The 24436-nt window shown below is 32.6% G+C and overlaps 1 protein-coding gene across 1 annotated transcript; it reads left to right on the top strand.

Moving 5' to 3' along the window:
* Window positions 1-21244: 21244 nt before the first annotated feature.
* Window positions 21245-21955, top strand: LOC113699696 (uncharacterized). The gene has a single exon (XM_027220056.2). The coding sequence runs from the start codon at window positions 21245-21247 to the stop codon at window positions 21953-21955; it is 711 nt and encodes a 236-aa protein (XP_027075857.2).
* The last annotated feature ends 2481 nt before the right edge of the window (window positions 21956-24436 follow it).

The raw sequence follows: 24436 nt of genomic DNA, 5'->3' as shown, positions 1-24436 counted from the left end.
TTATTTGCCAATATCCTGATTTCATATCAAACTTTGAAAAGATTTTTGCATTAAATAATCTATTGAGCAAATCTTTCTTATTAGGAATAGGATATCTTATCCATTGTAAAACTTTGTTTAAAGGTTTATAATTTATTACTAATCTTGGAACTCCTCTTTCTTTTTCATAAGGTAATTCTATCATATGTTGTTTTCTATCCCAAAAAGCATTAGAAATATCTGCACAAATTTCTTTTTTAAATAATTCTTCGAGTTCTGATATTCTTTTTTGTATTTTAATATCATTTAATTGTTCTTCAATTTTTAAATAAGATTTTTCTTCTTTAATATAATTTATTTGTTGTTGTACTCTTGTAATACTATTTATGGTTTTATATATTGAAGATGTTTGTAAGGTTTGTAATTCTTTTTGTCTTATTGGAGTTAAGAATTTAAAGGTAATAATGTTTACCATTATATTTACTGAAATTCCTTCATGACTTACTAGAAATGGATATATTTGAATTAAAAAGGGTGTTCCTAATATAACATCATGATTTATATTGTTTACAATTATGAAATTATGTCTAATACAATATTCATTATTACATATTGATCCTTTTGTAAATTTAAACTTTACTTCTAAATTTTCTCTATTTGCTGCCATTAGTTTTTCTTTTGTTCTTTCACAATATTTTGTGGGGATTATTCCTTCTTTAATACAGCTTGTGTCAGCTCCACTATCTATTAGAGCTACAAAGGTTTCTTTGAAATCTTCTACTGTAATTGTTACTAAAGCAAACCATTTTTGAAAAGTCATTTTTTCTATAGTATTTATATATTGATCTTCTTTTATTGGATTTTCTGATATTGGAATTTCATTTGTTTTAGTATTAGAAGTTGAAGGTTGATTGTTATCTATTAATGTTAATTTTGATTCTATTTCTAAATCTTTTAATTTTAATACTATAATTTCTTGTTGTAATTGTTTTACTTGTATTTTAAGATTATTAATTTCTGATTGGAGATCTTTAGTAGTTTCTTTTTTCATTATATTTATATTTGGATATTTATCTATTAACTTCGAAATGCTAAAAGGTTCTATTATCTTTGGCATTTTATCTTCTTGAATAATTAGACTTTTTAATCTTTGTAAATATTCTTTTTTAGCTATTGGATCTTCAATTTTTTCTATTATATCTAATAAGAATTCTTTATCTTCTTTTTTAGTAATAACATTTATATATTTTGGAGTACAATTACAATCTTCTTCACTGTCGGAACTTGTTATATCATTATAACTTGTTATATAGTTGTCTTCAGAATTTTGTTCTTTTTCATTTATTAATAAATTTATTAATTTGTCTTTTATTTCCTCTTCATTTGCACAAATTTCATTAATTTTTTCTTTTAATCTACATTTGTTTGCTTTATGTCCTATTTTTCCACATTTGTAACAAACAATTTTCTTCTTAATAAATTTTCTCTTTTTAGTTGGTTCATTTTCTTTAGGATTTTTATACCTAATTTTCTTGGAGTATTTTTTAACTTTCTTTCTATATGCTGATGGTGATTTAATTCTTTTAATTCCAAATGCATCACAAAATGATCCTACTTCTTTTGTTTTGGAACCATATTTTATTTGTAATCTTAATTCTGAACATAATATTAATCCTTCTTTTTTCACAAATGCAAATAATTGACCAAAGGTAATATTTTCAAATGAAATGACATCTGTTCCCATTTCTTTTTGTAAATTATCCATTATTCTTTGTGAAAATAAACTTGGTAATCCAGTTATGAATCTTTCTTTCCAGAATGAAGCATTACAATCTGGTCTTCTTAATACATTTGTTAAAAACATATCTTTATACCATCTAAAATCTGATAATGTTGGACATCTTAAATTTGTTAGAAATGTTTTATTAGAGTTTAATTCCTCTTTTGGATTTCCTATAAAATACATAACTATTGTTACAATTAAAAATTCTGCAGCATCTGATTGTATTTGAATATTTCCTTGATCATCTTCTAATTCTTGTGTATGATCTAATATTGATAATTTATCTTGTAATGTTAAAGCATTATCCCACCAATTTTTTAATTGTCCAGTAAATCCTGAGACTAATAATGTTGCAATATTTCTTTCTTGAATATTTTTAATTTTGTAGGCTAATCTAGCCATTCCCATTTCTTGCAAATTATTTAATACTTCATATTCAGCTTTGCCATCTATATTCCATTCATATATTGAATCTCCATCATATTTAGTAGTTCTAAATTTTGATCTTTCTTCATATTGAATATCTGGAGGACTTGGTCTAGGATAATAATTTTTTGAACTTACCATTTTCCAATTATTTTTGTTATTTTTTCTTTTTATTCTATTTATTTGATTTCCTTCTGTTTCTTCAAATTGGTTTTCTATGGGTAAAATCATATCTTCTTCTTCTGATTCTGTGGATTTTTCAGATAAATCTTCTATAGTTGAATTTTCTTCTATTGTTCTATCTAATGTATTTATTTTTAAAGTTGAAGGTTTAAATTCTGTGGTTAAGTTTTGCAAAGATTGAGATATTTTATTTAATAAATTTTCTGTAGTATCTATTTTTTGATTATTAATATTTTGTACTAACTCTTGCTCTTTTTCTCTTGTCAGGCTTCTAGGTTGAAAATGAGGTGCTGAAATATCATTAGGGAATTTTAATTCTGGTTTCTTTATTGTATCAATTTTAGTATTTAATACTTCCATATGTTGAGATATTGTATGAAGAATCTGATTTGTATAATTATTTTGTTGATAAACTTTTTTAAGATCTTCTAGATTTATTGAGTTATTTGTACTTGATTCTACTTCTCTTCCTTTTTTAAAAGGTGAGGCAATAATTTCTCCTTGTCCTATATTAATTTTTACTTCTTGTAATGGAGGGTGTATTGAGGTTATAATTTGTTCATCTTTTAACTTCCATTTTTTATACAAATTAGTTTGAACATTTATTTGTGGTGTATTATAAACATCATTTATTCCTAATTTTGATGTATAAAATGTTAACCATGTGAAAAAAGGGAAGTCAAACTTTTGTTTTTCAATTTCTGTTTTCCATTCTAATATTAATTTTTCTTTATATTGTGATTCTAATTGAAAAAACCAAATTCTCTTTTCAGTATTTTCTTCATCATCAAAATCTTCTTGTAAATATTTATGATTTATTTTATATGGTTTATTTATAACATTTATTTCTCCTTTCATTTGTGAATGAGTAGGGGAATATTCTGATTGATTTTGATTTATGACTTCTGGAACATGTGTTTTATATTTGAAAGTTGAATTATTTTCTAAAGGAAAATTTATTTCAGTAGATTCATAATTTGAATGTCTAGCTGGTATCCATGAATAACTTGAACTAGGTCTTTCTCTTAATGAAGCAAATCTTATTAAAGTATTTCCATCAGGTTTTTCTATAATATCTTCGGCAGTAGTTTGTTCAATATTTCTTGCGATCTGTGGATTTTTAATTTCAAATTCACTTGGTATGGTTATTTCATTCCATTTTAATCTTTTTGGTGTATAAGTTGTAGGTCGGTCAGCATCTACTTGTAATAAAGTAGTTTCTTCTTTAAGAGTTGGAGTCATTATAAATTTAGGATTTAATTGGGAAGATAAAGGTCTATAATAAATTCTGTATATTATTGCAAAATTCTTTGTATGTTTTTCAAATTCATTTCCTTGCATATGAATATCTAGTATGACAGAATTCAAGATGTGTGGATCTGTTAGGTCTATTGAAAAATTTGGAGCACAGTTAAAATATATTGGTCCATTGCAAACATTTGTTTGAACCATAGATAGTAATGAAGCTTTATATCTTTTGAATCTAGTATCTCTTAAAGCTAGATATATAGGAGCATCTACTCCTAGATGGAATAGAGGTTTTACAGCAATTTGTATTAAACCTATATGAATATATCTGTATCCTTTACTCAAATATTTTTGAATTGTACTATGATTTAATAGTTGAATAGATTGATATTCTTCTTGAATAGAAATTGTTTCTTCATGAGTTTTAACTGATAAAGCAGTTTTGAAATCTAAAGGGTCAATTCTATAAATGTGTTCAATTTTTTCCTCTGGGATAGTCCAATCTGAATTGTTTATTGGCATATGATATTCATGACTTTGTACTACATTATTTTGCTTTGAATTAGATCCTATTTTTAATTGTCTAAGAAATGCAGCCATGTTTAATATTTAATTAAATTTTACCTAGACGGGAACAACCGAGCCTATGCCTGGAACATCCTTCTCCGGACTTACCAACGGACTGACAAAGCATCAAGTCTTACCAACGTTTTCAGTAAAGGTTTAATAAAATATGTAACATAAATGCATAAAGTAGCCAAGTTAAAATAGAAACGTAATTCAAATAAAATAAATGTAAATACGAAGTTTAAATATGCGTATGCTTTTTAAACAAGGGTGTGGCTCTGATACCACTTCTACCCAGGTCTTTGCAATTTAACATGTAAGTTAGCAAATGCAAATATTTGGAGGGACTATGAAATAAATAATTGGAACTTACAAGAATTTAGAGTTCTTCAATGGAAGCTTGAGTATTGATTGTGATTGAATCTTGCCAAACTTTGACTATTATACAAGAGCTTTGAAAATGAGATACAAGGATGTTGACTATGAATATGAGTGGGAGTGGATATGAAAGATTACATAGAGTTTTTCTAACTTTGCTATGGTAGTTATTCGCCGATGCCTGTCTTCTGAATCTTGAATCTATTTATAGAGGCTCGGATCTGCATTTCATCTGCATTTGAATTTCATTTTGCTTTCATTTGTTGTGGCCGACATTCTTTTTCAAAAGTCGTTTGGATTTTGTCCACCGATGGGGTCATCAAAAGGATCAAAAGTAGATTCTGATGATCCTGCTGGCTCCTCTATTTTGTCTTCTTCTTTTGGCTTTTGTAAATAATTCAGATATTCTTTCAGCATCTCGGGATTCTGCATGATTTGCTTTATTAAAAAGTTACTGGCTGTTTCTTCGGATGCCATTTCCGTCACTTTTTCTTTGTCTCTTTTTGGAGTGAGTGGAGTTGGTGTAGTGGTTGGAATGATTGTTGACTGTCTTGTCTCCTTTTGAGAAGTGGTATCAGAGCCACACCCTTGTTTAAAAAGCATACGCATATTTAAACTTCGTATTTACATTTATTTTATTTGAATTACGTTTCTATTTTAACTTGGCTACTTTATGCATTTATGTTACATATTTTATTAAACCTTTACTGAAAACGTTGGTAAGACTTGATGCTTTGTCAGTCCGTTGGTAAGTCCGGAGAAGGATGTTCCAGGCATAGGCTCGGTTGTTCCCGTCTAGGTAAAATTTAATTAAATATTAAACATGGCTGCATTTCTTAGACAATTAAAAATAGGATCTAATTCAAAGCAAAATAATGTAGTACAAAGTCATGAATATCATATGCCAATAAACAATTCAGATTGGACTATCCCAGAGGAAAAAATTGAACACATTTATAGAATTGACCCTTTAGATTTCAAAACTGCTTTATCAGTTAAAACTCATGAAGAAACAATTTCTATTCAAGAAGAATATCAATCTATTCAACTATTAAATCATAGTACAATTCAAAAATATTTGAGTAAAGGATACAGATATATTCATATAGGTTTAATACAAATTGCTGTAAAACCTCTATTCCATCTAGGAGTAGATGCTCCTATATATCTAGCTTTAAGAGATACTAGATTCAAAAGATATAAAGCTTCATTACTATCTATGGTTCAAACAAATGTTTGCAATGGACCAATATATTTTAACTGTGCTCCAAATTTTTCAATAGACCTAACAGATCCACACATCTTGAATTCTGTCATACTAGATATTCATATGCAAGGAAATGAATTTGAAAAACATACAAAGAATTTTGCAATAATATACAGAATTTATTATAGACCTTTATCTTCCCAATTAAATCCTAAATTTATAATGACTCCAACTCTTAAAGAAGAAACTACTTTATTACAAGTAGATGCTGACCGACCTACAACTTATACACCAAAAAGATTAAAATGGAATGAAATAACCATACCAAGTGAATTTGAAATTAAAAATCCACAGATCGCAAGAAATATTGAACAAACTACTGCCGAAGATATTATAGAAAAACCTGATGGAAATACTTTAATAAGATTTGCTTCATTAAGAGAAAGACCTAGTTCAAGTTATTCATGGATACCAGTTAGACATTCTAATTATGAATCTACTGAAATAAATTTTCCTTTAGAAAATACTTCAACTTTCAAATATAAAACACCTGTTCCAGAAGTTATAAATCAAAATCAATCAGAATATTCCCCTACTCATTCACAAATGAAAGGAGAAATAAATGTTATAAATAAACCATATAAAATAAATCATAAATATTTACAAGAAGATTTTGATGATGAAGAAAATACTGAAAAGAGAATTTGGTTTTTTCAATTAGAATCACAATATAAAGAAAAATTAATATTAGAATGGAAAACAGAAATTGAAAAACAAAAGTTTGACTTCCCTTTTTTCACATGGTTAACATTTTATACATCAAAATTAGGAATAAATGATGTTTATAATACACCACAAATAAATGTTCAAACTAATTTATATAAAAAATGGAAGTTAAAAGATGAACAAATTATAACCTCAATACACCCTCCATTACAAGAAGTAAAAATTAATATAGGACAAGGAGAAATTATTGCCTCACCTTTTAAAAAAGGAAGAGAAGTAGAATCAAGTACAAATAATTCAATAAATTTAGAAGATCTTAAAAAAGTTTATCAACAAAATAATTATACAAATCAGATTCTTCATACAATATCTCAACATATGGAAGTATTAAATACAAAGATAGATACTTTAAAGAAACCAGAATTAAAATTCCCTAATGATATTTCAGCACCTCATTTTCAACCTAGAAGCCTGACAAGAGAAAAAGAGCAAGAGTTAGTACAAAATATTAATAATCAAAAAATAGATACTACAGATAATTTATTAAATAAAATATCTCAATCTTTGCAAAACTTAACCACAGAATTTAAACCTTCAACTTTAAAAATAAATACATTAGATAGAACAATAGAAGAAAATTCAACTGAAGAAATAGAAGATTTATCTGAAAAATCCACAGAATCAGAAGAAGAAGATATGATTTTACCCATAGAAAACCAATTTGAAGAAACAGAAGGAAATCAAATAAATAGAATAAAAAGAAAAAATAACAAAAATAATTGGAAAATGGTAAGTACAAAAAATTATTATGCTAGACCAAGTCCTCCAGATATTCAATATGAAGAAAGACCAAAATTTAGAACTACTAAATATGATGGAGATTCAATATATGAATGGAATATAGATGGCAAAGCTGAATATGAAGTATTAAATAATTTGCAAGAAATGGGAATGGCTAGACTAGCATACAAAATTAAAAATATTCAAGAAAGAAATATTGCAACATTATTAGTCTCAAGATTTACTGGACAATTAAAAAATTGGTGGGATAATGCTTTAACATTACAAGATAAATTATCAATATTAGATCATACACAAGAATTAGAAGATGATCAAGGAAATATTCAAATACAATCAGATGCTGCAGAATTTTTAATTGTAACAATAGTTATGTATTTCATAGGAAATCCGAAAGAAGAATTAAACTCTAATAAAACATTCCTAACAAATTTAAGATGTCCAACTTTATCAGATTTTAGATGGTATAAAGATATGTTTTTAACAAATGTATTAAGAAGACCAGATTGTAATGCTTCATTCTGGAAAGAAAGATTCATAACTGGATTACCAAGCTTATTTTCACAAAGAATAATGGATAATTTACAAAAGGAAATGGGAACAGATGTCATTTCATTTGAGAATATTACTTTTGGACAATTATTTACTTTTGTGAAAAAAGAAGGATTAATACTATGTTCAGAATTAAGATTACAAATAAAATATGGTTCCAAAACAAAAGAAGTAGGATCATTTTGTGATGCATTTGGAATTAAAAGAATTAAATCACCATCAGCATATAGAAAGAAAGTTAAAAAATACTCTAAGAAAATTAGGTATAAAAATCCTAAAGAAAATGAACCAACTAAAAAGAGAAAATTTATTAAGAAGAAAATTGTTTGTTACAAATGTGGAAAAATAGGACATAAAGCAAACAAATGTAGATTAAAAGAAAAAATTAATGAAATTTGTGCAAATGAAGAGGAAATAAAAGACAAATTAATAAATTTATTAATAAATGAAAAAGAACAAAATTCTGAAGACAACTATATAACAAGTTATAATGATATAACAAGTTCCGAAAGTGAAGAAGATTGTAATTGTACTCCAAAATATATAAATGTTATTACTAAAAAAGAAGATAAAGAATTTTTATTAGATATAATAGAAAAGATTGACGATCCAATAGCTAAAAAAGAATATTTGGAAAGACTAAAAAGTCTAATTATTCAAGAAGATAAAATGCCAAAGATAATAGAACCTTTTAGCATTTCGAAATTAATAGATAAATATCCCAATATAAATATAATGAAAAAAGAAACCACTAAAGATCTTCAATCAGAAATTAATAATCTTAAAATTCAAGTAAAACAATTACAACAAGAAATTATAGAATTAAAATTAAAAGATTTAGAAATAGAATCAAAATTAACATTAATAGATAAACCTTCAACTTCTAATACTAAAACAAATGAAATTCCAATATCAGAAAATCCAGTAAAAGAAGATCAATATATAAATACTATAGAAAAAATGACTTTTCAAAAATGGTTCGCTTTAGTAACTATTACAGTAGAAGATTTCAAAGAAACCTTTGTAGCTCTAATAGATAGTGGAGCTGACACAAGCTGTATTAAAGAAGGAATAATCCCCACAAAATATTGTGAAAGAACAAAAGAAAAACTAATGGCAGCAAATGGAGAAAATTTAGAAGTAAAGTATAAATTTACAAAAGGATCAATATGTAATAATGAATATTGTATTAGACATAATTTCATAATTGTAAACAATATAAATCATGATGTTATATTAGGAACACCCTTTTTAATTCAAATATATCCATTTCTAGTAAGTCATGAAGGAATTTCAGTAAATATAATGGGAAAAATTATTACCTTTAAATTCTTAACTCCAATAAGACAAAAGGAATTACAAACCTTACAAACATCTTCAATATATAAAACCATAAATAGTATTACAAGAGTACAACAACAAATAAATTATATTAAAGAAGAAAAATCTTATTTAAAAATTGAAGAACAATTAAATGATATTAAAATACAAAAAAGAATATCAGAACTCGAAGAGTTATTTAAAAAAGAAATTTGTGCAGATATTCCTAATGCCTTTTGGAATAGAAAACAACATATGATAGAATTACCTTATGAAAAAGATTTTAATGAAAAGAATATTCCAACAAAAGCTAGACCAATACAAATGAATTCTGAGCTTTTAGAATTTTGTAAAAAGGAAATAAAAATATTAATAGAAAAAGGATTAATAACCCCTTCAAAATCACCTTGGAGCTGTGCTGCATTCTATGTCATGAATCAAGCTGAAAAAGAAAGAGGAGTTCCAAGATTAGTAATAAATTATAAACCTTTAAACAAAGTTTTACAATGGATAAGATATCCTATTCCTAATAAGAAAGATTTGCTCAATAGATTATTTAATGCAAAAATCTTTTCAAAGTTTGATATGAAATCAGGATATTGGCAAATAATAATAGATCCAAAAGATAGATATAAAACAGCATTCACAACACCCTTTGGACATTATGAATGGAAAGTTATGCCATTTGGATTAAAAAATGCACCATCAGAATTTCAAAATATAATGAATGATATTTTTAATCCTTACAGTTCATTCAGTATAGTCTATATAGATGATGTATTAATATTTTCAGAATCAATAGAACAACATTTCAAACATTTAAGCATATTTTTAAAGGTAGTTAAGAAAAATGGATTAGTTGTTTCTGCGCCAAAAATGAAATTATTTCAAACTAAAGTAAGATTTTTAGGACACAATATATATCAAGGAACAATAAAACCAATAAATAGAGCTTTAGAATTTGCTACTAAATTTCCAAATGAAATAAAAGATAAAAATCAATTGCAAAGATTTTTAGGATGTTTAAATTATATAGCAGACTTCTTTCCTAAATTAAGACAAGAATGTTCTATACTATTCAATAGACTAAAGAAAAATCCAAAACCTTGGACAGAAGAACATACTCAAAAAATAAAATATTTAAAAGAAAAAATTGAATCATTACCATGTTTATGTTTACCTCATCCTAAAGCATTCATGATAGTTGAAACAGATGCTTCAGAATTAGGATATGGTGGAATATTAAAACAAAAATTAGATAATTCAAAAGAAGAATTAGTTAGATTTCATTCAGGAACATGGTCTGATCCCCAAAAGAATTATTCAACTATTAAAAAAGAAATTTTATCAATAGTTTTGTGCATATCAAAATTCCAAGATGATTTATACAATAAAAATTTTTTTAATTAGAATAGATTGTAAATCTGCCAAAGAAATTTTACAAAAAGATGTTCAAAATATTGTTTCAAAACAAATATTTGCTAGATGGCAAGCTATTTTATCTGTATTTGATTTTGATATAGAATTTATCAAAGGAGAAAATAATTCTTTACCAGATTTTCTTACTAGAGAATTCTTACAAGGACATGGATCCAGCAATGATGGCTCAAAGAAATGCTCGTGAATATACAAATTATTTGAGAACTCAACGAGATTCTCCCAGCCTTCAAAATAAAGAAAAATCGATTCTATCCAGAGGATATGTCTATTCCATTCAGACTCCGAATGGAAGACAATTTATTCCAGCCTACCAAATTCCTAAATATGATGAAATTTATGTTCACAAAAGTCCCTATGCAACCATTACTCCAAAAGAAAGAGCCTTTATTCTACAAAGACAAATTCAGAAAAACACCATTCGACTTCTTACTCATCAAAGAGCAAGCAGAAGTGGAGATTTTCTTCACAATGAATTTATTCAACATTACCAAGAACAGAATAGACAATTATCTGACCAACTCAAAGATGTTGTTTATTAATTTTGCAGGAAAATGGATTCAAAAGCAGGAAGTTCCAGGCCAAAGACTCCTCAGGATTATGAGATGAGTCTTACCCCTGTAACTCAAAATAGATTTCAACTCTTATCAGATTTCCCAGCATTGACTTATAGTCAAGCTGCTACTCCAATTGCTTCTCAAATTAGACCTATTCAACAATTAGCAAAAACCCCAGAAAAATCTCAAGGAAATACTTATTTCACAAAGCCATTTACTCAACATATTACTTTAACCAGATTCCAAGAAATACCCATATACTCTACTCTTCATCAAGTTACTCAAAGGATCTTTCCTTCAAAATGCTATTGGCAACCAGATGACCCTTCAAAAAATCTAGATTATTATGAATTAATCCTTACAGATACTCAATCTGTAGAAATTTATCCTATTCCAGATAAAAAGAATCCAAATATTATCAGCCATTCTAAATGTATCATAAAGAAAGTTTGTTCTCCTGGAGAATGGACTTCTCTTTATTCGAAAAAATCCTTTTCAGTGAATTTCATTCCAGATGGATTCACATATCAAGATTACAAAATGGCATGGTATCGTGCTTTCCTTTTTAGACCATTCAATCATTCCTGGTTCTTCACATTCAAAGAAAGTTGCAGTAAAGAATTTCCAATTTGGTTTAACCATTGGTGGAAATGGTTTGGCCCACAACCCGAAATTCTACCTCCGAATGTTCTCATGGGATTTCAAACGTACCTAAAAAGAGCAAAGGGGGAAGAATACACAAGACCAATTTTATTCCACATGGAATTCAAAGTACCATGGATATTTTGCTGGAGTTTCAAAATTCATCAAGAACTGGAAAAACCTCTGCCAATGTCATTGGTAAGAGAATTCAAAATAAAATGGTGGACTGGATTCAATCAAGAATTTGGCGATCAAACTAATGTGATCAGATTCCTGACCACTGGAGACAAATTAAAGTGGACAGCTACTACCACTACTCAAAAGGAGACAAGACAGTCAACAATCATTCCAACCACTACACCAACTCCACTCACTCCAAAAAGAGACAAAGAAAAAGTGACGGAAATGGCATCCGAAGAAACAACCAGTAACTTTTTAATAAAGCAAATCATGCAGAATCCCGAGATGCTGAAAGAATATCTGAATTATTTACAAAAGCCAAAAGAAGAAGACAAAATAGAGGAGCCAGCAGGATCATCAGAATCTACTTTTGATCCTTTTGATGACCCCATCGGTGGACAAAATCCAAACGACTTTTGAAAAAGAATGTCGGCCACAACAAATGAAAGCAAAATGAAATTCAAATGCAGATGAAATGCAGATCCGAGCCTCTATAAATAGATTCAAGATTCAGAAGACAGGCATCGGCGAATAACTACCATAGCAAAGTTAGAAAAACTCTCTGTAATCTTTCATATCCACTCCCACTCATATTCATAGTCAACATCCTTGTATCACATTTTCAAAGCTCTTGTATAATAGTCAAAGTTTGGCAAGATTCAATCACAATCAATACTCAAGCTTCCGTTGAAGAACTCTAAATTCTTGTAAGTTCCAATTATTTATTTCATAGTCCCTCCAAATATTTGCATTTGCTAAAGACCACTAGTCTAGAATATAAAGCAAGATAAAAGTTTCCTCAAGTCCTCTAGCCTACTATCTTGATTAGGGTTTGAAACCCATGAAATCCAAGCTCTAATCTTAGCAAAATTTGAAAGGTTAAAGGAGATGGAAATGGTTACCTCTCCAAGCTTTTAACCCTAGTTGTAAGTGACAGTTTCTTCCAATATTTCACCAAGCAACACCTCAAGCTTTCACCATTGTTCTAGTTGGAGTAAAAATCCGAGGAATTATGAGTTGGATGATGTAGAACAAGCAAGATTGGAGTGTAAGCGATGAAGTTTTCTTTCCCCCCTTTTGCTTCCCTTGCTTGGCCGAAAAGAGAGAAAGGTGAGGGAGTGTTTGCGGTTTTGAATTTTGTGGAAGAAAGGTGTTGGACAAGCTATCTTAAAGTTGCAAAAAGTCAACTCTTAATAGTAGCTAAATAGTGTTGTGCACTACCACTTTCTCTCTTGTTTATTATATTTAAGCACTAATCCTCCAAAGTAATTCCTCTAATATTGTAATTACTCATACTTACTAGTCTAGTATTAAATCCTCATATCTCCAATTAGTCGCGCAGTGCGACTTTCGAGAAACTTTCGACGCGCGTGAGGTAAAGCGAAATTTAAGAGAAATTCATGCAATACTAGTATAATTAAAGAATACTATGGCAAATAATTATAAAAATAACTAAAGTAAAAATAAAATATGAGCCCTCACATTCGAGGGATGATCTCTCCATGAATGTGCCATTCAACCTAGGGTGGCTGTGATTTTTATCTATTGGCCAGCATATTCGATTTGCCTTTTTTTCTCATGATAATATGATTGCCACTTAGTCAAGTTGCCCGAAATACGAGCATTGAAACCAACATATACAAGAAAAGAGATAAGTACAGATGCACACATATTGTTCTTTTGGATAACAGTTTGATTTCTTCATGATCAGCATCTAAAACTATAGTTTGTAATATTGTTTTAATTGTATAAACTGAAGTGAAAAATATCCACTTTCTATCTCTTTCATATATATCAGTTTGAGTATATTTAGAAATTTTTCAATTGTCTATATCTTGATTAATGTCTTGTATATGAATTTCTTCTTTTAGTTAATTGTTTGAAAAAGAACTAGAAGAGGTAGAGTTAGTTCTAAAAAAAGAAGCCATGAGTAAAGAAAAAAATAGGCTTAAATCAATGAATGAACTTTATATTCCTCTTCCCTTTGGCACAGAATCCTTCGGGATCCATGGAGGATAACCATTTTTCTAAACAGATTATAAAGAATAGTGTAAAAACTACAAGAAAAGATCTAATCTTTTGAAAAAGATTAACTATACATGACGATCATATTTCCATCATAATAAAGATAGTAATAAACCTACAAGAATATATCTAAATCTTTTGAGAAAGATTAACTATACATGATGACTATATTTTCAAATGAAATCATAAGATTGATAGTAAAAATCCATTAACCTCAGATCTGATCCTTCTGGCACTTCACTGTCTTGGAGCATACCACCTCAAGAACCTTAGCATCCCTACAGTGCCAAATCCCATGACCTTACTTGGACCGGATGCTAGCAATTACAAGCTCCATGCGCCTCAGATAGATCCAAAGTCATGTAATCAATACTAGCAAAATTATAATATGTTTGAATACATTAGATAGTAATCACGAAGTTAACTAGTCTCATCTGACAGATCTAAACTTGTAGATCTATACTAGCAATATCATAAATAAAAAAAGATAGCAATCACGAAGTTAAGCAATCTCATCAGAAAGATATAAACTTGTAGATCTACACTAACAACATCATAATAAGTAAAGAAAGATAGCCATCTCCCCACTTCTCCCTCTGACTCTGATACCGGACGGGATGAGGGGTTAACCCCTTAAATCAGAAAAATAAAGAATAATTAAGAGGAGGAAAGCATAAGAGTTAGGAAGTGGGTCGCAGTCGGACTGCCACTAGTTAGTACAGGCGGTTGAACCAGTCGTGTATGGTTAGTATAATCAAAGCAAATAAAAATAAATGAATATGAATATGAGGTGGTTCAACCGACCAATTGATTGAATGATATTGACTGGAAGAATAAAAACAAACTTACAAGATATGAAGCTTGCTCAAGGCTTGCTTCTTTGTTTGATCCTAAAACTAAAAACTAAAACTAGTTTGTAGAGAGAGAGAGAGGAGAGGATTCTTCAAACTAGAGAGAGTAGTCTTCAAGAATGGTACTCGGAATTATGTTCTGAATAGTGTGCGGAATGTGTTGGATTTGAGAGGTATTTACAGTAAAATTTTCGTGTTGCTACAGTATCTGCTACAGTGATTTTTACTATTTGCTACAGTGTACAGTACAGCTATAGTTTGTGCTACAGTACAGCGTTTGTCTTTTATTGCCGTGTTTGCACAGTAATTTACCGGACTGCTACAGTGCTTCCAGTGCTACAGTAAAAATAATTTTTTTTGAATTTTATTCTGTTTGAACCAGCTTGAATGTTTCTAGAAGCATTTGTTTAGCAAATCATTGCTAATAATTCTTCTGATACTTCTTTGATCCATTCTTTGTAATGTTGTGCATTGATTCATTGTTTTTCAAGTAGATATTTGTTGAGAACCATTCTCTGAATGTTTCTTTTTTGCATGAAGCATTGTTCTTTCAATGTTTGCACCGAATAGTTTGAGTTTACTGCTCCGATATGATTGTACCTTTGTATGTTGTAGCAAGGGATTCTTTCACCAGTATCCCTGTTGAAGTATATGATGTTAAAGTTTCTGATTCTGGATTCTTTTCTTTCATTCTCAAGATAATGATATTCCATCCAGAGACGCGAGAAAGTATCATCTCTGAGTTTGATTTGGAAGGATTGAGTAGTAGGATCTCCAGGAATTAGAAATGGATTTTCATCCTCTTCTGTTTCTTGAATCCAGTTTATTGTTGAAGTCTCGTTAATTCCTTGGAATTGGTTTGAGATTGTTTCATCAGGTACCCAATTTGAAGTAAATTCCGCAAGTATCCAATTTAAGGATGATTCCTCAGGGATCCACTCCCAATTCTGGTTTGATGTTGTTTGGAACTTGTTAGTTTGATTGGTGGATATTTCTCTGTGGGAGGTTTGTTCCCAAGTAGAGTATCCATTGAAGAGACAGTTTTTTTCTTCTGAATTGTATGATGATGAACTTCCTTCACCTGCCATGTTTCTGTACAAAGAAGTAGTTAGTTTAAAGAGTATAGGTTTGAAACATTGGGATATTATCCCTTTATAGATAATTTGGAAAGAAGCCAATTGGTTGAGAAATGATGCTCCTAAGATGATATGGTTAGTCAGATACTTAGTCAAAAAAAGTATCTGAGAATTGGTTTTGTATATTTGGAAATTTGAATTCAATATCAAGTTTAGGATTATTGGCTATCCTAAGGAATTCTAAAATAAGGTTTTCAAGGATATAGTTTTGGTTTGACCATGTATCATCTAGGGCTTTTGTTACTCAGGTTCGCAGGGTTAATGGTTTCTTTTTGTAAGGTCATAGGTTGAATAAGGAATCTGTTAAGAATTTCCTGGAAACCATGAGTTTTTGGTTTACAAGGATTTTGTATAGGAATTTTTTCTGGATTGTGAATGAGAAGACCTTTTAAAGGATCCGAAATTTGGTTCAAGTATGGTTGTCTTGTTTCAAGAATATCTTCAATGATGTTGAAAAGAAGGCTCTGATTTTTGGTCATCTTATTGACCATATGTCCTTCTTTTTCATCTTCATCACTGGTGATTGGGAAAGAATATGTTGAAATATATTCATCATAATCTTCTTTTCTTTCAGATTTGATAATATCTGATTCGATTAGAGGATTTGACAATTGGGCTGCTAGTCTTAAAATATTGATTTTTTGGTTGTGTTGGAAATGTTGAGTTGTGTATCTGGGTGGATGGGTTTTGGAAATGGATAAGGTTAGCTGTTTTGTGGAAGAAGAAATGTTTTTAAGACTCATAGGTTTGGGCTATTTATTGGGCATTGTATGGTAGCTCAATGGCCCAAACTGTTTGTAAAAGGATCCAAGATTTCTTCCTTGGGATTGATCTTCTGTCAGTTTTGGAAACCAGTCAGATTGTTGGTCCTGTTCACAAGTTATTTCTTTCCAAAGTTTAATCTTCTTGTTTTGGGATGTAAGGATCGAAGACAACCTAAGAGGGGGGTGAATTAGGTTATCTAAAAACAGGCTAAGATATAAGTCACCTTTTTTTCGACCTAGTTTTCTTTTTCAAGAGAACCTCACTGAAAAACAGTTGATGGACTAGCACGAGTAATTTGTGAGTAAAACAAGCAAGCAATGTATATATATATATATATAGCAAGATAGTAAATGAAGAGATGGAATTGCAAACCAAACTTCAAACTTGACTAAGTTTGAATATCACTTTATATATATCAATCTTCTTCAATATGATCAACTTTCAACCAATTTCTTGTGTACAAATGAAGGATCACTTCCTCCTTGCCTCAAGTCTCACCCGATCAAGCAAGAAAGTTTTACAATCGCACTGATAACCCTCACAATGCTACACTATTGAAGAAATTGAACCACACTTGAAAAGCTAAATGAAGATTACACAACTAAGAGTACAAATCTTCTTTTTGGAGTATTCACACACTTGAATCACTTAAGATCTGATGTAGGCTTAATGTGTAAAAGTCATTTTGAGGAGTTGACTAATCCCCATTTATAGGAGACCAAAAAATTCTTCAATTAATGCTGTTAACGGATAGAAGGTAGCTGAAAGGTCAACTAGCCGTTGGTAGTGTCGGACGTCCGGTGGTCTGAATTTCTGCGTCGGAACGAAGACAGTGAGTTCAAGATGATTTCTTGCAATCCTTAGGACGTCCGGTCCCTCCACAGTATACGTCCAAAAGTAACCTTGCAAATCCTTCTTTATTTCTTTCGGACGTCCGATGCTCCAGTGTTTTGCGTCCGAAGTGCAGCAACATTTGTCGGACGTCCGGTGCTCTGATTTTGTATGTCCGAACGAGATCAGTGATCATAGATGTTTTGACACATTACCTTCGGACGTCCGAGTGTGAGTTCTTCATGCGTCCGAAGTTACTCAATGGTTGTCGGCCGTCCGATATGGTCCTTTTATGCGTCCGACAGCAATTTCAGTAAATTGTCAAATCTTGATCCAGTTTTAGCTTCAAGTCTTTGGTCTGGTTTTTGTTTCAAATCCTGAAATGAGCTCTTCAAAGTATGTTAGTAGCATCCAATTATTTTGTAATCATCAAAAGTTATGAACTAAGATATACATGGGATCTAAGAAGGCTTTTAAAAAAAAAAAAAAAAAAGGCCTTTGAAGAAATCTTTGTTGTGAACTTTGTCTCTATCTGATCTTGTCAGGGATATATGTTGATATCTTCTGGAGCTTGGGAATAGTTTTGTTGAATCCTCTTGGGCTATTCCAGAATCATCATCAGATGTGAATATATCCGTGGTATATCCAATTGATATGATATTGAATAACATTGTTTCTAGAAGGATGTTTTTGTCTTGCAGATCAGATTCACCCTTGTTGGCTGTGACGAGAATGTTTGATGAGGAGGTCAAGAGAGCTATCCAAGTGAAGCAAGTGAAGGTACCATTGGGGCCTATGACACGAGCTCGCGCGAAGAGATTGATTGAGACACTACGAACATTAGTTCGTGCGGCCCGAGAGTCAAGTGGAGAGCCAGCCATCGAGAGCCTCAACGAAGCTAGTGGAGAGACACTTATGCGGACGCTTTGGACTGTTTTGGGGGGATTGTACACCGTTACTTGGGGGGCTGAAACACAATCTTGGTAATCTTGCAATTTTTTTTTGGAAACAACCCAAGTGTATTGGGCGTAATTGGGAAAGTGCATCGAATCTGGTTTGGTTTCCTTCTTGGCCGCACACAAATTTATTGCGGCCAGCCAAGTCCAAAACCCTAGCAGTCCATTATTCTTTTGCTTTGTCGTTAAAAAAAAAATAGCAAGCAAAATAATTATTTCGGCCAAGCCAAATTCTAGAATTTTATTGCCAACCAGTCGAAGTGTTACATAGTGGACCGAACTACAAGCCAAAAAAAAAATCAAAAGTTTTGATCTACTACTTCTTGGAATTCTTGAACACTTTGGGTCTTGGAATTTGTCTCACTCGTCGTTTGAAAAGTTTCTTGTACTCTCGAGCCGTGGTGAAGGGTTTCCTTGGTTTTGGAGTAAACTTCTTGGGAACATCTTGGGTAACCCATTGAGGGGGAGCCTGAGAAGGGTTAGTCAAATCACCTTGATTTTCCATCGCTAGTTGTTCTTGTTTAAGGAAACCGAATTGTCAAGTGCTTGAGATCAGTTTTTGCCGCACTTGATTGTTGTCTTGTGGGGGATAAAAGTCACGGCCTTGGGGTATTAATAACCTAGGGCAGCCGTGACCTTTGATTGGTTTTCCAAAACCAAATTGGTTTCCTAACCTTGAGGTTTTCTAATCGTGAAAGCTTCCAAAAATCAATTACCTAAATTTTCTCCTAAATTTTCTTCCCTCTTCCTACCTTGTAGCCACCCCTCTCACCTAGTTTTTAGGGTTTCCTTAGCCATCCTTCTTACACTCCCAAGCCGCCACCCTTACCCCAATTTTTAGGGAACTCTTTCCTACATTTTAGCCTCTACTTACTCCTACACTTTAGGAGTTTCTTTAGCCTTTTTCTTTTCTTTTTTTTCTTTTCGGCCCTATCCCTACATTCTAGGAAGCTGATCGCCACCTTTCCAGCCTTCTAGAAAAATCATTCGGACCTACTAACAAGCAAAGGCAGCTTGCATTTCCAAAAAAAAAAAAAGTGCGTATTTTTCTCTTTTGCGTCGTGTCTTCTGTTCTTCATTTCTATCAGTGTCTTAGTCCTCTTTGTTTCCTTTCATTTGAGTAGTGTCATTTCATTTTCCCTCGAGTCAATCATTCCATTATTCTCCATTCCATTGAGGATTGCCACCCTCTCGTGCTCCGACATTGGAAGTTGATTGTTGCCTGGGAGGAGTTCTAATTTCTTCAAGGTAAACTATCAAGAGGGTTTTGAGAGCATTGATGAGATTATTAGAGTGCTCTTTGAGTGACATACACGAGAGCTGAGTGTAAACACGTGAGTGAGTGAGTGAGGCATACATATCTATATTTTCTTTGCTACTAACTTTTTGCAGGCTTTCTACATCATGTCGGAGGACAGCGACGCATCCAAATTTGACCCCAAGTTGCACAATCAAGCAATGATGGGGGAGTTCCAATGCATGATTAGGGAGTCCATAGCGTCCCTACACCAGCGGATGGACCACTTAGAGCTTTCTCAAACTCGGTCCAATGCCGCCCATCGAAATGCACCACCTCGCGAGGAGTTGGCTTTTAATAGTGAGGAAGATGATTTTATCCGTCGACCCAAGCAAGACTACCGGAGATCAAATGACGGATTAAAGGGGGTCAAGATTAAGATTCCCTCATTCCAAGGTAAGTCTAGTCCAGAGGCTTATCTAGAATGGGACCAGCGAATCAAGATGGTATTCGAGTGCCAGGACTACACCGATGAATAAAAAGTCAAACTAGCAACTCTCGAATTCACCGATTACGCTATTGTCTGGAGGGAGCAGGAGCGCACTAGCAGGCGCTGCAATAGAGAGCGGGCCATTAGTACATGGGAGGAATTACGAACCACTATAAGAAAATGGTTCGTACCCAGCCATTACTACCGCGATTTATATCAGAGGCTCCAGACATTAGTTCAAGAAAACCGCAATGTGGAGGACTACTACAAGGAGATGGAGATCACCATACTCCGAGCAAACATTGTGGAGGATAGAGAGGCTACCATGGCGAGATTTCTTAACGGCTTGAGACCTGAGATCGCCGAGTTGGTGGAGTTGCAAACCTACGTGGACATGCCAGAGTTAATTGATAAGGCATCCAAGATTGAGAAGGCGCTTAAGAGGAGGGGTAACCCTCGAAACCGTAGCTTCTTAGCCATGCCTCTTTGGAGGGGCAATCTGACCTTTGAGCGGGAACGGCGTAGTACAGGGGTGTCTAAATTCATTCCTAAACCCGAGCCACCAAAGCAGGCACCCAAGGCAACCACCAAGCCTCCATTCGACTCCTCCAAATCACGAAACCGTGACAAGTGATTCAAATGCCAAGGATTTGGGCACATTGCTTCTCAGTGTCCTAATAGGCGTACCATGATTGTTCTCCTGAGCGGAGATGTCGTATCTGACAACGAGGACAAGTTCGCCGAGATGTCTCCATTGATTGATGAAGGTGATGATTCCGAGATGGAGGTTGAGGCCACTACTGAGTAAGTGGGTGTTGCTCTAGTAGCCCGTCAAGCTCTTGCGACCCAAGTCAAGAGAGTGGATGAGGCCCAACGTGACAACATCTTCTACATACGGTGTCACGTCAAGGGAAGAGTATGTAGCCTCATCATCGACGCGGGTAGTTGTACTAACGTGGCAAGCACTCTCATGGTAAATCATCTTTCCTTGCCCACGTTGAGGCACCCTATCCCATACCGCTTGCAATGGCTTAATGAGAGTGGGGATATCAAAGTCACCAAGCAAGTGGTGGTGCTTTTCCGAATTGGGAAGTATGGGGATGAGGTCCTTTGCGACGTCGTTCCCATGCAAACTTCTCACATTTTGTTGGGACGGCCATGGCAATATGACAAGAAAACTACTCATGATGGCTTTACCAACAAGTACTCCTTCTTGCACCACAACAAGAAGATGATACTTGTTCCTCTCAGCCCTCAGCAGGTGCATGAAGATCAACTGCGATTGCAACAGGAGCATGAACGAGAGTTGGCCAAGAAATCAACCAATTCTAAAGCAATCATTAAGGCACCAGTCAAGAGGACATCTACCCCTGGATCATCTGGTCGAATGGAGAAAAGGCCCAACTTGCTTGCCAAGAACAAAGAAGTTCACAAGTTACTTTTGTCTAAGCAAGTTGTCTATATTTTATATTGTAAAGAGGTGATTTTACTTTCTCATGAAGTACTCAATGACTTACCTTCTGAAATCTCCTCTTTATTACAGGAATTTGAGGACGTTTTTCCAGATGAGATCCCCAGTGCTCTTGATGAGAACATGAAGATTTGCATGGATTCCTTTCATCTTACAAGTTTTCACATTCCAATGATGGTTGATGGTGCAATCGGGCTCGAGAATTATTGAAGATCCAATGTTTCCAAATCTTGATTGAAATCTTGGTTGATTTCCAAATCTTAATTGGTTTCTAAATCTTGATTGGTTTCCAAATCTTGATTGATTTCCAAATTGAAAGTTAAGTAAGTTATTTGAATTAGGGAATAAAGGCTAAGGTCATGTTGAACATAGTTAAGCCAATTTGAGTTAGTTAGTTTCCTATTCTAGTTGAAATAAAGTTTTAGGAAAGCAGTTAATTGCTTCCAAATTTGTTTAGGAAATTGTGTCAAGTTTAGAAGTCAAGTCAAATAAGGAAACTTGATTTGTTTCCAATTTAGATTAGGCTTTTTGAGTCTTGTAAGGCTATAAATAGCCAACTTTATTTAACTATTCAAGGGGGATTGAAGATGAATTAATAAAAAGAGAGTTGTCTTCTTTTATGGAGTTCCTTGATGGAACTTGAGTTTCTTCTTGAACAGTATCAAGTATTTAACTTGGATACTTGTGGTGTTCAAGGCAAGATGATCACATCATCTTGTTCTTTTAAGCCAATAACCAATCCACTAGGTTTCTAGACACGGGTTCTCTTTAGGTTTAGAAAAGTAGTTATTGTTCCATGCCAATAACCAATCCACTAGGTTTTTAGAGACGGGTTCTCTTTAGATCTAGTAAGGTAGTTATTGTTCCATAACCTGGTCAAGATAGATCCTTCTACTACCTGATTGATTTGGTTCTTCGAGACAGGTTCTTGCTGGGTCCATTCGTATCATCTGGTATCAGAGTTTCGACTCTTGATTCAGGTTAATATCCTTTTCCTTTTTTCTATTTATTTTTCTACCAAAAAAACCCTAGCTACCTTTTGATTTAAAAGAAAAAAAAATTTTGATTCTTGTTTTTTTAATTTTATCAATTGAATCTAAACTACCCCCTTGATTGATCGAGATTGGAATTTTTTTTGGTGTGATTACGTTTTTTAAAACAGATTTTTCAAGGATTTAACTCCCATTAAATTTCTTCCAAGTGAAGTCGTAACCTTGTTTCGAGTCATCAAAAGAAAAAAAAATTGGGACTGTTCACTGAGGTACTATTCACTGGCACTATTCTCAACTGTAGCAGTACTGTTCATCCGCCGCTACTGTAGTAGTACTGTTCATCCGAATTTTTTTTTTTTGTTTCCATAGCTTGTGTTTGTTTCTTGTTGTTCTTGAGTCTTGTAGTGGTTTGGTTATTTCTTGAAATTCTTCGATTACATATATCAAGACATTCTCCGAGTTATTCCTTTGTAAGTAAGCGCTTGATTTGAGGACAAATTGTCTTTCAAGAGGAGGGAAATGATGAGAACATGAAGATTTGCATGGATTCCTTTCATTTTACAAGTTTTCACATTCCAATGATGGTTGATGGTGCAGTCGGGCTCGAAAATCATTGAAGATCCAATGTTTTCAAATCTTGATTGAAATCTTGGTTGATTTCCAAATCTTAATTGGTTTCCAAATCTTGATTGATTTCTAAATCTTGATTGGTTTCCAAATCTTGATTGATTTTCAAATTGAGAGTTAAGTAAGTTGTTTGAATTAGGGAATAAAGGTTAAGGTCATGTTGAACATAGTTAAGCCAATTTGAGTTAGTTAGTTTCCTATTCTAGTTGAAATAAAGTTTTAGGAAAGCAGTTAATTGCTTCCAAATTTGTTTAGGAAATTGTGTCAAGTTTAGAAGTCAAGTCAAATAAGAAAACTTGATTTGTTTCCAATTTTAGATTAGGGTTTTTGAGTCTTGTAAGGGTATAAATAGCCAACTTTATTTAACTATTCAAGGGGGATTGAAGATGAATTAATAAAAAGAAAGTTGTTTCCTTTTATGGAGTTCCTTGATGGAACTTAAGTTTCTTCTTGAACAGTATCAAGTATTTAGTTTGGATACTTGTGGTGTTCAAGGCAAGATGATCACATCATCTTGTTCTTTCAAGCCAATAATCAATCCACTAGATTTCTAGAGACGGGTTCTCTTTAGGTCTACCAAGGTAGTTATTGTTCCATGCCAATAACCAATCCACTAGGTTTTTAGAGACGGGTTCTCTTTAGATCTAACAAGATAGTTATTGTTCCATAACCTAGTCAAGATAGATCGTTCCGCTGCCTGATCGACTTGGCTCTTTGAAACAGGTTCTTGCTGGGTCGATTCGTATCAACTCTACCACCACTTAAAGAGATCGAGCACCAGATCGACTTCATTCTTGGAGGATCCTTGCCTAACAGACCGGCCTACAAGATGGGCCCTGAGGAGACCAAAGAGATCCAACGGCAAGTAGATGAGCTATTAGAGAGAGGTTGGGCTCGAGAGAGCATGAGCCCATGTACAGTTCCAGTCATCCTCGTCCCCAAGAAGGAAGGCACTTGGAGGATGTGTGTAGACTGTCGTGCTGTCAACACCATCACAGTTAAATGTCATCACCCTATACCTCGTTTAGATGATATGCTTGACGAATTGTATGGTGCAGTCATATTCACCAAG

The sequence above is a fragment of the Coffea arabica genome, chromosome 7c (assembly GCF_036785885.1).
Source record: "Coffea arabica cultivar ET-39 chromosome 7c, Coffea Arabica ET-39 HiFi, whole genome shotgun sequence".
Classification (NCBI taxonomy): Eukaryota; Viridiplantae; Streptophyta; class Magnoliopsida; order Gentianales; family Rubiaceae; genus Coffea; species Coffea arabica.
This window is presented reverse-complemented; position numbering and strand designations above follow the sequence as displayed.